The sequence below is a fragment of the Syngnathus scovelli genome, chromosome 6, assembly GCF_024217435.2.
Source record: "Syngnathus scovelli strain Florida chromosome 6, RoL_Ssco_1.2, whole genome shotgun sequence".
Lineage (NCBI taxonomy): Eukaryota > Metazoa > Chordata > Actinopteri > Syngnathiformes > Syngnathidae > Syngnathus > Syngnathus scovelli.
The window spans coordinates 3100232-3115366 of record NC_090852.1 but is presented as its reverse complement, the minus strand read 5'-3'; the positions used below and the strand labels follow the sequence as shown (position 1 = coordinate 3115366).

The window sequence follows — 15135 nt, the reverse complement described above, 5'->3', positions numbered from 1 at the left end:
ACATTTTATATCTTTATGAATGTGCGTTGGCATGAAAATAGATACATTTAAAATTTGCAGATGACTGTTATAGTCAAGCTCCATGACAAGGAAAATGGTCATGGTCCTGATTTTGTTGACTGGTGTGACATGGTTTTTCTTCACATTGTACAATAAATTAATCAAATCAATAGTACATTGATATTAGACCTAAGCCCTCTAACATCAACCAGGTGACCGTCATTAAAAGTCAGGCATTAGATGCCGTGGAAAATTATTAATATCTTGGGACTGTTATGGATAACAAGAAGAAACCTGTAGGAACCCACATTGCTCAAGTACATCAACCAGTCAATAGGATGTCATCTTGATATAAGTAATTCTGTGGATGGGTTAATAATGAAGAAATAGTGTTGAAAAAATTAATGCAGACTTAAAGACATTTAGTGACATGACATCCTTTTATTTTCACTATTCGTCGTACCCCTAATTATGTGTTGAATTCAGAATTTGCACCAGAGCAAATTGTACCTACAAACCACCATCTTCAACAACTTGATGACTGTAACCTTCATTAAAAGATGACAAACAAACATCGTGAAGGGCACAGCAAGTTAATCATTAATTTAGCAAGCGTCACAATCATTACATTTCAACTGTTACCATATTCCTTTAAGACAGCCAAAGGCATTTTCTACTACCACCCTGGCTTTATGTTATGATGGCGGTGTGCACAGACGCAGTGGCTCGCAGCTCCATGTTTGTTTTGTTAATCTTTTGTTTCGTGTACGTCCACTCGCTCAACTCCAATTGCCAGGACTTACTGAATGTTTTGGACCAGAGAACATCCAAGTTCCCTAAGCCTTCTGAGGATTTCCACCACATGCACAACATCTCGAACGAGATAGCCAGAACACCGGGCCCTTCGTGGACTGTGATTGGAGCTAGAAGATGCCGGAGGCAGAGAAGGCAACAAAAGCGGGGCTGCCACTCCGGTGGGCTAGGTCGGCTAAGGAAGAATCCACATAAACCAGTATGTTTGTCACAAATGCCCGGTCCCTAATCAACAAAATGGATGAGATGCATCTGCTCATGGAGGGAACTCGCCACGTCCGAGACTGTTGTGTGTCTATCATATCGGAAATGTGGCTAAACTCACGGGTCTCGGACCAGACTGTACAGCTAGCAGGCTGCTCACTATATCGATGGGAATGCAACAGAGACTCCGGTAAGAGCAGAAGGGGTGGTCTGTGTGTGTACGTGCACAAGAACCGGTTACACATAAGTAATTACACACGCACAAATTGGTGACTGGACATAGAGTACGTTTGTGTTAAATCACAGCCATTCTATCTGCCCAGAGAGCTAACAGCTGCTGCTTACATTCCACCCGATGCTAACACTAGCATAGCTCTCTCTCTATTGTCTGACACCATTAATGCATTACAACAATCTCACCCCAATGGTGGACACATTGTAGCCGGTGATTTTAACCCCATTTTTTTTTCTTTTTTTAATAGACTTTCGTTAATTTTGTCCCAAAAACACTGCTTTTGAGATGTGATAACTCAGTCATTTGTGAGTATTTTTTTGCTTACAACCACTCGAAGAGTTCAGTGGCATCAGATCTATCCAAACATACCATATTTTTCGGACTATAAGTTGCGGGGTTTTTTCATAGTTTGGGTGGGGGCGCGACTTATACTCAGGAGCAACTTATATGTGTAATTATTCACAAATTTTTACTTGATCATTAACACATTACTTACAAGTATAGTTGATCACTTCACATGTTATTTTCACTTTAGAACGCGTGAGGGCGCACTATGGCTGTGGAATAATTGGAGCCTCACTGACAATGAGTTCCATTCACTGACTTCCGGAGTCAGGAGACACAGATGGTTCAATAAACTTGTTATTTATGTTATAGTTATTTGATATATAGTTTATTTAGAGTAGCAACGTCTATGTTGTTAGACTTCAGTAGTTTCCGATTGTCTCGCAAGGCCGTGGAGGCAGCAGGGGGACGGGGAACGGGAAGAGCGATCCAGGGCGCTTGCTTATAGCACTGTGTGTTGGCTCATATGTTGAGCTCTTGTTTTGTGAAATAAAGAGCCGGTTACCAAACCCACATCTTGCCTGGTACTTTGGTAATGCTACAATATAGTTATATACTTAGATCTGTGGAATAAATAGAGCTGCAACTGACGACGAGTCTGACGTCAGCGGCGCATGGAGTTCCGGAGTCAACAGCTGTTCTTTTTTTATTTTTTTTAAGTGAGACAGAGGACGAAGACTTCGATGGATTTAATGATTTGGAGTGACACGGATGGTTCAATAAAATTGTTGTTTATATTATAGTTTGCTATATAGTTTATATATAGTTATATGGGCCTGTGGAACAAGTTGAATTGCAACTGACGTCAGCGGCACACCGCACACACTTCCGGGGTTAGATGCGCCGGTGTTTACACAAAGGAAGAAGATTCCAATGGATTTAATTATTTGGAGTGACACAGCTGGTTTGATAAAATTGTTGTTTATGTTATTGTTATTTGATATATAGTTTAGATCTAGTTATATGGGCCTGTGGAATAATTTGAACTTCAACTGACGACAAGTCCGACGTCAGCGGCACGCCGCACACCCAGCGTTGTTTACACAAAGGACGAAGAATTCGATGGACTTAATTATTTGGAGTGGCACAGATGGTTTGATAAACGTGTTCATTATGTTAGAGTTATTTGAATCACTGTTAATGTTATGTCAGGCCCGTTCTCAGCTCCTCATTTGTGTTTATGTCACGTTTAACCTGTTGTTACTGGTTCATGTCTGTTCTTGGTGTTGGATTTTGTCAAATAAATTTCCCCCAAAATGCGACTTAAACTCCGGTGCGACTTATACATGTATGTTTTTTTCCCCTTTATGGTGCATTTTATGGCTGATGCGACTTGTACTCCGGAGCGACTTTTAGTCTGATAAATACGGTATATATTACTTGTTTTTTATTTTTTTCTTCTACCCCCCTTGGACAATACAAGTAAAAAAAATGCACAAAGAAGATAAAGACCTATTCTGTATTCAAATAAAAAAAACTGAAACATTTTACATGACATAATTAGAGCCTTAAATAAATTAGTCATACCAACAGAATTATCTATGCATGTCCATATTTTTGACAATGTCCATTTTTCTAAAACCACGAGACTTATGTGATTTTGCACAAGTGATACACAAGTGGTACATTTTAAACCTAACAAGGTGGCAGGGCCTGATGGGTTCTCAGAGCAATGGTATAAAAGTATGGCAACATTACTGAAGAGATCCCACGGTAATTGTTGCAGTTGACTGTCGCGTTTGTTCTTAGGCAAGGTAATGATGTTTGCGTCTCGCATGTCCCGAGGAATGTGTCCTTCCTCCCAGCATCGGCAGAGCAGCTCACGCAAGGGCTTAAGCAAAATCTCTGCCGGGACGCAGTCGTTCCCTGGGGCCTTCCCGTTGGCGAGGCAATTGATAGCTTTGCTGAGCTCCTCCTCTGTGAGTGGGGTGTCGAGCTTTTCTTGGACTGGCAGGTCCGTGATGGCGGAAAGGGTGACGTCTGTGACGATGTTCTGCGTGGCATACAGCTCGAGGTATGCATCTCCCAGCGTTCTAGCTGCTTGCCCTGATCTGTGATCACACCACCTGTGTTTGACCTGAGGCGGGCAGATTTGGTGGAGACAAGGCCTATCGCTTGCTTGAAGCCCTCATACAGCCCTCTCGTATCTCCTGTGTTTGCAGCCATACTGCTGCAGAGGTTCAGCCAGTAGGTGTTGGCGCAGCGACAAGCAGTCTGCTGGGCTGTTTTCTTGGCAGCTCTAAGTGCAGCGAGTGTGTCAGGGTCTGGGGCAGTCTTATAGGCCATCAGGGCTTTCCTCTCTGCTGTGATCACTGGCTCCATCTCCTCCCATTGGGCCTTGAACCAGTCTATGTTCTTACGTTCCTTTTTTCCATAGGCAGAGATGGCTGTGCTGTACACTGAGTCCCAGAGGGTCCACTTCGTCGATGACATCATCTGCGGACGCCTTCCTGGCAAGGGTCTTTTTGAGCTGACTCAGGAACTACTGTGTCATCTCTGGGTTTCTGACGCAACATGTGTTGATGCGCAGCTGACCTTTCTTCCTGGCGTGGTGCATCTTGTGCAGAGCAATACACACCTACCTTACTGTCGATGAGAGAATGGTCAGTGTCTCAGTCAGCGCTGTGGTAGGTGCGGGAGAGGAGGATGCTGGCTACGCCTAGTGATGACAAGATCGAGCTTTTGCCAGTGTGGATGCCTCCAGGGGACCTGATGGATTTCCTTACACGGGAAAAATATGTTAGTGAAGCAGCAGAGCTCCAGCAGACACTGGCCGTTGTTGTTGATCTTCCCATATCAGTTGGCCTCGAGGCAGGAGGGCCAAGCCTTTCGGTCAGCTCCCACTCTGGCATTGAAGTCGCCCAGGAGGTAGAGAGCGTCAGTGCTAGAGACCCTAGATATTACTTCGTCCAGGGCCTCAAAGAACGTGTCTTTTTCCTCTGGGGCTTTGCAGAGAGTAGGAGCGTAAATGCTGAGATCAAAATGTTCCATTGTTGGATGCATCAATCCACACAACTCATTGCACCGTCCTCCAGCATGAGAACCTCAAAGAAGTGCCTGGTCAAATTTCATTTTTCATCTGTGTCATCTGAGTTTTACAAGACATGTTCGAAAATATTGTGAGGGAATTTATTTTGTTACATTTTATGTATGCTTGTATGGACAAGTCTTGTGCCGTTGACATTTGTGTTTAATCAATCACAAAGTTTGTGGCGCAAGTAAACGCTACCTCGGCTAAAAAACTACAAATGTGTCTGACCGGAAATGGAGGTGCACGTCTTGCGGCCTGGGGGGATTGGTGTGTGAAGTATCTCATCTGTATTTAAATAGAGCGCACCAAAATGGCGTGCTCTGAGCCGCACCTCAGAACAAGTATAAAAAGGGACCTGTGATGCCATCAAAACTAGGAATTCAGACAAAAGTGTCGCTGTTCCATTTTATATAGAATGAATAAAACGTAAAACGGAATAATTTATGAACGTGATATATAATCTTTGAGGTTCGTGATCATAGTTAAAAAAATTTAGCTCCGATGAAAACAAATTTGGACCACGTTACAGAAAGTCGTGTAGAATCGAAGCACGTCAAATCGAGGTTCAGCTGTATTTGTCATGTGAAATATTGCGTCCGTTCTCTTCACAAGACATTACAAGAGGTGTTGCACATATACGTATATTCCATTCAAAATGAGAGCTAGCTGTTTTGGTGCCTTAATAACAAAGTTTATCTTCTCAGGATAAATATTTATTTCAGATATTGAGCGGCGGCTCGGTGGGGCACTGGGTAGCACGTCCGCCTCACAGTTAGGAGGGTGCGGGTTCGATTCCACCTCCGGCCCTCCCTGTGTGGAGTTTGCATGTTCTCCCCGGGCCCGCGTGGGTTTTCTCCGGGCACTCCGGTTTCCTCCCACATTCCAAAAACATGCTTGGTAGGCCGATTGATCACTCCAAATTGTCCCTAGGTGTGAGTGTGATTGGTTGTCTGTCTCTGTGTGCCCTGCGATTGGCTGGCAACCAGTTCAGGGTGTCCCCCGCCTACTGCCCGATGACGGCTGGGATAGGCTCCAGCACGCCCGCGACCCCCGTGGGGACTAAGCGGTTCAGAAAATGGATGGATGGATGGATATTGAGCGCTGAATGCAGGAAAGCCACAACTAGGAAATGGCTAAAAGTTGAACAGCCGACGATAAATGAATGTGTAGATATTGTCTACGAGATATTTAAAATGGGAAGAATAACTTTCACTCTAAGGCTATTTTATTTGCTCAGCTTTGCCCATCTCAGACATGTGCTTGATGCGATTACCCACCAGTTTTGATCATTGGTACAGCAATGAGTCTAAAAAGTTGACCGAGAAGGATGTTGCATCCAGGACAACCGTAAATTGGCTCGTTTTCACTAAAGTACAAAACAACTGTCTGCATCATTTGCTAAGAGATTGTTTCTGTTTTTGAGTAATATCAACAGGCACAACCAGTCAAAAAATGCAAACCATGAATGACAATGAGACTGTGAACAAACACTCTGAATAATTAAACGAACTGGAAGCTGAATGGTTGAACCTCATACATTTTCACATCACCAAAACTGGCTCTCTTTGCAAAAAGTTAGAATATTTAAAGACAAATACTGTAACTGCCGAAATCTACATGTAATTGCATGTTTCGCCACTAAGCGGAGCTCTTGTTGCTTTAGCGATAGTTGAAAGTTTTACATGGTGTGCAACTTATTGTTGTGTGAATTTGTTTTCCATTTCTTGTTATTTGTGTGTAATTTGTAGCAGTATATTGTAATATTAAGTTGCAAGATAAACCAAAAGTAAGTCTAACTTTGAGGGCACTTCCAGTTTCCGGCTAAAAAATCAGGAGTCTGACGTAATGCAGCAGCACGATAGAAAACAGCCCGACCTCGTACGCGTTACCGCGAAGTTGAAAAGTTAAGCAGTTCAAGTAAAGTACCCCGTTTGTTCACTTGCAGGCCAAAGTACAAACCGGATTCGGTTGAAGTTGGGAAATTGTGTCAATGTAAATAAAAACAAAATACAACGATTTGAAAATCTTTCTCAACCCATATTCAATTGAATACACTACAAAGACAACATATTTAATGTTCAAACTGATAAACTTACCGTATTTTCCGCACTATTAGGCGCACTTAAAAACTTAAAATTTACTCAAAAAACCACAGTGCGCCTTATAATGCAGAGCGCCTTATATATGGATCAATTGATGAATTTGTTGATCCATACTGGTTGTACACAGCGCTCTGCCAAACTTTTTCAGTACATTTTAGTACGACTAGAAAATTACAAGGTAGCATCGCTTTCCAGCATTACGGCAACCGTGGTCAGGGGGTGCCACTGAATAGCTGTTGTACCCACGAGGGTATTTCATTTCAAAATAGGCTGTTCCGTTAATGTTTTCGAGTATGTTTACGGATCAATATCCAATGGAATCATAAATAAGCAGCACCAATGTGTTAAATCAGTCTTTAGTCGGTTCCGATCACTTTTATGGGAAAGTGTTTGAGAAACGTGATTGTTTACAGGGGGCTGCCACGACACTTTGCTGAGGCTCATGGGAGTCTGCGAGCTGAGGCTCATGGGAGTTTGCGGGTGGCTAATGGTATAATGATAGCTGCTATATGCGCGAGGCTATTTCATCTCAAAATAGGCTGCTCCATTAATGTTTCGAGTAAATTTACGAATCGATATAGAAGGGAAACAAAAGTAAGCAGTACCAATGTGTTAGATCGAACTTTAGTCAGTTCCGATCATTTTATAGGAGATAGTTTGAGAAACGTGATTGTTTACAGGGGTCTGCCACAACACTTTGCTGAGGCTCATGGGAGTCTGCGAGCTGAGGCTCATGGGAGTTTGCGTGTGGCTAATACTATAACAGGGGTCACCAACCTTTCTTAAACCGAGAGCTACTTTCTGGGTACTGATTAAGGCAAAGGGCTACCAGTTTGTCATACACTTCTGAAATAGCCAATTTGCTCAATTTAGATTTCACTATGTGTTATTATTGTCATTTGCAGTTCACATGTAAGTGTGATTTTAACAAGAATAGCAAAAATACAGTCAAACCTTGGTTTTTGACCAAGATCCGTTTCAGAAGGCGGTTCGAGAAGCGAATCGGTTGAATTTCGAATCTATTTTTCCCATTACGAATAATGGAATATTTTTTAATCCGTTTCAAGACAAAAAACCCCGCCCTTTTTAAGCATTTTTTCATTTGCGCATATTTGTCTGATCGCGCAACTGCAGCGCACCGCGGAACGCGCAACCGTAGCGCGTCGCCCACCGCGCAACTGCACCGCGCTGATCGCATTATTGTGACAGAGCCGTCGCTGAAATTTAGAAAATATTTTTAAAGTCCTGATGTATGTACTTTCCAAAATTTAAGTAGACCTAAGTGCGCAGGGAGCTTAATTTTGTTCGATCGCGCAACTGCAGCGCACCGCCGAACGTGCAACAGTAGCTCGTTGCCGACTGCGCAACTGCACCGCGCTGGTCGCATTATTGTGACAGAGCCGTCACTGAAATTTAGAAAATATTTTTAAAGTCCTGATGTACTTTCCAAAATTTAAGTGGACCTAAGTGCGCAGGGAGCTTAATTTTGTTCGATCGCGCAACTGCAGCGCACCGCCGAACGCGCAACAGTAGCGCGTGGCCGACCGCGCAACTGCACCGCGCTGGTCGCATTATTGTGACAGAGCCGTCGCTAGAATTTAGAAAATATTTTTAAAGTCCTGATGTAGTTTCCAAAATTTAAGTGGACCTCAGTGCGCAGGGAGCTTAATTTGGTCCGATCGCGCAACCGTAGCGCGCCGGGCGCTCACTGTCGCATTGCTTTAAGAGCGTCTTTGTGTTTTAGGATGGCTTTACTGCTCCCACTTGCTTTCTTTGGAGGCATGATTAGGGGTTAATACAATCCTCAGAGTAATGAAAATTCAATAACAACGGAGTCAGTCGGCATCTGGGCCGCGCGGTCGGGTTTTCTCGGTTCCTCCTGGCTCATCTCGCAAGGTTCGACCTCAGAATTTTGTTAGACAACCGAAGCAAAAAAAATCTCGAATTTTTTTGTTCGAATTCCGATTTGTTCAAGAACCAGGACGTTCGAAAACCGAGGTTTGACTGTAAACTAAGTAGATGCAGCTCACTGTCAAGTGCCGCTATTTGAGCTAATTTTGGAACAGTCCTGAGGGCGACTCATGTGGTCCTCACGGGCGACCTGGTGCCCGCGGGCACCGTGTTGGTGACCCCTGTACTATAATGATAGCTGCTATACGCACGAGGCTATTTCATCTCAAAATAGGCTGCTCTGTTAATGTTTCGAGTAAATTTACGGATCGATATGGAAGGGAAATATAAGTAAGCAGTACCAATGTGTTAGATCGAACTTTAGTCAGTTCCGATCAATTTATAGGAGATAGTTTGAGAAACGCGATTGTTTACAGAGGGCTCATTGGTTATTGGCTAGTGGATGCATACCGCAACCCTAGTCAACCTCAGTTTGTTGCAGTATAGCTTCTATTTTATGCGCCTTTTAATCCGGTGCGCACGATATATGAAATAATTTCTAAAATAAGAAATTCAATGAGGGTGAAGCTTATAACCCAGTGCGCCTTTTGGTGCGAAAAATACGGTAATTGTTTTTTGCCAAATAATAATTAACGTAGAATTTCATGACTGCAACATGTCCAGTAGAAGTTGGGAAAGGTGGCAAAAAATACTGATAGTAAATAGCTGAACAGTTTAAGAACAAAATTTCTCAAAGCAAAATTGCAAGGAATTTAGGGATTTCAACATCTACGGTCCATAATATCATCAAAAGGTTCAGAGCATCTGGTGAAATCACTGCATGTAAGCGGCACGGCCGGAAATGAAGACTGAATGACCGTGACCTTCGATCCCTCAGACGGCACTGCCTTCAAAATCAACATGAGTGTGTAAAGGATATCGCCAAATGGGCTCAGGAAAACTTCAGAAAACCACTGTCAGTAAATACAGTTCGTCACTACATCAGTAAGTGCGGGTTAAAACTCTACCATGCAAAGCAAAAGCCGTTTATGAAGCACATCCAGAAACGCCGCCGGGTTCTCTGGGCCCGAGCTCATGTAAAATGGACTGATGCACAATGGAAAAGTGTTTTGTGGTCTGATGAGTCCATTTTTCAAATTGTTTTTGGAAACACTGGTCGTGTCCTCCGGACCAAAGAGGAAGCGGACCATCCGGACTGTCATCAACGCAAAGTTCAAAAGCCAGCATCTGTGATGGTATGGGGGTGCATTAGTTCCCATGGCATAGGTGACTTACATTTTTGTGAAGGCAACATAAATGCTGAAAAGTACATACAGATTTTGGAGCAACATATGCTGCCGTCCAAGCGACGTCTTTTTCATGGACGCCACTGCTTATTTCAGCAAGATAATGCCAAGCCACATTCTGCACGTGTTACAACAGCGTGACTTTGAAGTAAAAGAGTCCAGGTTCTCCCCTGGCCCGCTTGCAGTCCAGACCTGTCTCCCATTGAAAATGTGTGGTGCATTATGAAGCGTAAAATACGACAGGGAAGACCCCGGACTGTTGAACAACTGAAGTGGTTCATCAAGCAAGAATGGGAAAGAGTTCCACATGAGAAGCTAAGAGAATTAGTCTCCTCTCTTCCAAAACGTTTATTGAGTGTTATTAAAAGGAAAGGTGATGTAACAAAGTGGTAAACATCCCCTTTCCCAACTTCTACTGCACGTGTTGCAGCCATGAAATTCTAAGTTAATTATTATTTGAAAAATAAAATAAAGTTTATGAGTTTGAGCATTAAATATGTTGTCTTTGTAGTGAATTCAATTGAATATAGATTGAAAAGGATTTTCAAATAATTGTATTTTGTTTTTATTTACATTTTACACAATTTCCCAACTTCAACCGAATCCGGTTTGTAGTATTTATGTTTTACTTTTGTATTTAATGTGCATGTTTTGTAAACCTAAGTTTATATGTTCGTTTGTCTCACCAGTTCTACGGTGTGGCTGTGATGTAAAAGAAAGCTAAGCTCACAGTAAACATCAGTACTCAAGAACTCTTGTCTTCTTTGTGAACGAACTGGCATAAATACAGAACAACCCCGGATCTCTACACTAATTCATTCCAGAAGGAGCGTCGAGAAGCAAAGCCATGTGTGTCATCAATGTGTAATCTATGCATTTATATTGAAAATGAACGCTCTTTATTCATTTCTGCCACTGACGTTAAAAATATCAAATGGCACATCTGTTAAGCTCTGAAGAATGCAATATGTTTCCCCAGTGCTAACAGATAAAATTTATTTTTAGCTTATCATTTGGCTAAGTGTAGAATATGGTATTGTATGCAGCATTGTACATATATTCCAAATTACCAATGTACTCTCAAACTTACTGATTTCATTGTGACAGCAGTCTGGACTTTAGAGGCCACAGCGTCGACTCGAGATGCCATGCGCAGCCAGTTCAGACCTTCATTTTTTTTGCGGATGGCATTCTCAGCATAAACTCTAGCGCATTCCACATTTTTCTGTTGCAGAGCCTGTGATAAGAATATGACACAGACAGTTAAATAATAAAACTGTTCTACTAAAACTAAAATGCAGAAATGGGGACTTCAACAAATTCAGCCTCCGTCCTTCGTCCCCGACATTGGCCCCCTTCCGTCCTCGTCTCTCCATCCTTATTCATTATGTAATTATCCCTCGTTCCCGTCTGTCCTCATCCTTGAAAAGGGCTTTTTACCCGGTCTGTCCACGTCAGTCCAAGGAAAAATAAACAAAGTCATTCCAACAGAGGTTTCATCATCCATGCATCCATCCATCCATCCATCCATCCATCCATCCATCCATCCATCCATCCATCCATCCATCCATCCATCCATCCACTATACCGCTTGTCCCCATGGGGGTCGCGGGCGTGCTGGAGCCTATCCCAGCAGTCATTGGGCAGTAGGCGGGGTACACCCTGGACCGGTTGCCAGCCAACCGCAGGGCACACAGAGACGAACAACCATCCGCACTCGCACCCACACTCACACCTAGGGGCAATTTGCAGTGCTCAATCGGCCTACCCAGCATGATTTTGGGATGTGGGAGGAAACTGGAGTGCCCGGAGAAAACCCACGCGGGCACGGGGAGAACATGCAAACTCCACACAGAGTGGGCCGTAGGTGGAATCGAACCCACACCCTCCTAATAGTGAGGCGGACCTTTCAAAGTCAAAGTCAAAGTCTCCTTTATTGTCAATTCCTCCGCATGTCAAGACACACAAAGAGATTGAAATTACGTTTCTCACTATCCCAGGGTGACAAGACAACGCACATACAAGTAAACAACACAGGAAAAATAAAACAAGAAGATGAACAATAAGAGTGATAGCACGCTAGCCGCTCCCGATGCACAGCAGAGTCCGGAAAGATGACAGTCAACCAGGCCACTGTGAACACGAGCACACAGCAGGCACGCACTGTCCGGTTCGTGGATCCTATCAGGCGAACTCAACCCATCTTGTCGTCCCGCGAACGAACGTACGCCAGGATAATGGAAGGCACGGCTAGGCGAACTGGGTTGGCCGCAAACCTGGCCCGACGTCTCCGCGCTGGCCCCTCTTCTCTTTTTGTTGACATTCACTGAAGCTAAACGCGTACAACTTGAGACGTCATGAGACGTCACTTTCGGCTGGCGGCTCGGTGCAGTGAAACTCGTCTGTGCGGCAAATTTAAATTATATTTTTCAGAGCAACAGCTTCCTTTTCGTTGTTTCGAGCGTCAATTTATATTTATAAGCCCATAAGCTAACTAAAACCGATTTATACATATACCGGTGTCTCTAGCCCTTTAAATACGTTATTGTATTTTAAACACCTTTTTTTTTAAAACATTTCAAAGTGTAAAAGTGTCACAGCTCTGCTCTGCTCTTGCCGTGCTGACCCGCTGACGCGCTCCTGCAGCCCGTGAGGTCATTCGCACAAGACATTTATAATTTTATTTTTAAACATTTATTGTATTTTAAAACATTTAAACATTTTAAAGTGTAAACATGTCACGGCTCCGCTCCGCTCTTCCCATGCTGACCGGCTGATGCGCCCCCGCAGCCCAGCGCGAGGGGATCCGCACATTGCTCAGAGGCCCGCCCCGCCCTATTAGTGCTCATTGCTGGCCGCTGGCCCAAATCCTGGACGGCAGTGCTTTTTTTCCTAGGTGCGCGGCAGCCAGTCGCGCGCCCGCCGCTTGATCTCAGTGCACGCCCCACACAATCAGCACTCATTGCCGTTGTGCCTACTGTTTCTGCACAGCACTGCATTTTTCCTTCATGCGCGGGTGTGTCACGTCTCCCCTCTCGCCCTGCTGTCCGGCTCACGCGTCCTCCGTGCTAGACCACTGAGGCACCAATATGGAACTGCTAACCGTCAGTTCTCACCGTTTTGTCTGCTTTGACACGCACGTCCGCCACCTGATTCTCATTTGACTGACCTGCTGTGTAACGAGATGCCCGCACGACGCGAGCTCGTTGACCAGCTAGTCATTTTAAAGTGTTAAAGTGTCACAGCTCTGCTCTGGCCGTGCTGAACGGCTGATGCGCCCCCACAGCCCAGCGCGAGGGAATCCACACAAGACTTTCATAATTATATTTTTAAACACTATTATACTTTTAAACACTTTATTGTATCTTTAAATACTTTTCGAATAGCTTTAAAAAGCTTGCTATGCTCTTCTGATTTGATGACGCACGACGCAAGCCCACTGACCGGCTCGTCAGCTTGCCTCGTAGTCTTGCTCTACCGGCATTCCAGCCCTCTTTGTTTTCTTTAAACTTTCCCCAAATAAGTGGAGGAGTGAATACGTAGCAAGAGATTGCGATAAAGCCTGCTTAGAGCTGCAATCATCGTGAAGGATACAGATCAACATGCTCGCATTGGTCTCCTACCGGCCAATATTGTGCTGTAAACTCATATGGGCAGACAAAGCCCCGCGCTCCAAGTGACGCCGCAAAAAGCCGTGATACACTGAGTATATCTGCAATATTTGTTCTCATAAAAATCTGTGATGCACCGAGTCCGCGATAGGTGAACCGCAAAGTAACGAGGGATTACTGTACTTCAAAACAGCAACATGAACATGTGGCAGGCGTTTGGACAATTACCACCTCAAGCGTGCAACAGTGATGGCAACTTTCTAAACGATCTGAACAACTTTTTAAGGATGTTCGAGGCACTAAACAATACTCCTGCTGTGAAAGTTACTCACTGTCGAAAGACAAGGCACTCTGTCTTAGCATTGCTGATGTGACGAGGTCGCTGAAGGAAATCAACACCACTCAAGCCCTTGGTCCAGACAATATTCCGGATCGGGTGCTCAAAGAGTGTATTGACCAGTTTGCTTGTTTTCAATTGGACATTTTTAACATCTCATTAAACTAAGTCTAAAGTCCCAGCCTGCTTCAAGACTGCCTACATCCTAAATGAATTCCGGCTCCTCACACCCATTGTCATGAAGTGCTTCAAGAGACTGGTGAAACATCGCATAACCTCTGTGCTCCACCCACATTCGACCCTTCACAGTTTGCTTTCCAGCCCAACCGCTGTTCTGAGGACTCCATCTCTTCTGCACTTTACACGAGCCGCGCCCATCTGAATCAGAAAAACTCATGTGCAAATGCTGTTTCTGTACTTTAGTTTAGCAATCAACACAATCATTACTTATTGGCTGATGGTAAAACTCGAACCACTAGGTTTTAGCACCCCCTTGTGCAGCTTGTTGCTGGACGCATTGACAGACCCAAGTCAGAAAAAGTTGGAGGTAACTCCTCCTCATCATCACGCTCATCTCCTCAGGGATGTGGTCTCAGACACCAGCCGTTCACTTTGATGACTCATGACTGGCAAACCTAGAGCTGCCACAAAACTCATGAAATTTGTGGATGACAACAGCTTCATCATGGATGATGCTGATGCATCCTACAAAGAAGAGCTGGAGCAGTTGGTGGTGTGGTGTGGATAGAACAACCTGATCCTGAATGTTGACAAACCCAAATAACTTGCCAGATTCAAGTTAAACCAACTCAGCCACTTATTATTTCCTCATAAACAACAAGTCTGTAGAGGTCAACAGCACCAGCAAGTTCCTGGGGGTGCACATCACGGACCGCTATAAGTGGGGTGGAGGTTGTCGCGCCGCTGACTGGAAGTGTACGAGAAGGAGGATGAGGACGGCTGAGAAGGTCATTGGGACTTCTCTTCCCACACATTAAGACGATTGTATTGAACCGCTGTGTCTCTCAAGCCAGAAACATCATCCATGATGCCACCATGATCTGTGACCGCTACCGCTGGGCCTTCACCCATGGGGCCCGGCCGGGCACAGCCTGAAAAGGTAACGTGGATCCCCATTCCCACCTGTGGGAGGGGCCAAAGGGGTCGTGTGCGTAGAGGGCTGGGTGGTGGTCCAATCCCCAGCTACGAAGCTAGCTCGAGGGACATGTTGGTGACTGGTGAAAGAAAACAGAAGTGACA

General features: G+C 44.3%; 1 protein-coding gene across 9 annotated transcripts in view; it reads right to left on the bottom strand.

Moving 5' to 3' along the window:
* The window catches only part of chmp1a (charged multivesicular body protein 1A), a 63277-nt gene that overhangs the window by 17754 nt on the left and 30388 nt on the right, over positions 1 to 15135 (bottom strand). For all 9 annotated transcript variants that reach the window (XM_049724494.2, XM_049724490.2, XM_049724487.2 and 6 more), the window contains one exon: positions 11018 to 11164. In XM_049724494.2, the coding sequence (XP_049580451.1) occupies positions 11018 to 11164 (147 nt within the window). The remainder of the gene's footprint in view (positions 1 to 11017; positions 11165 to 15135) is intronic.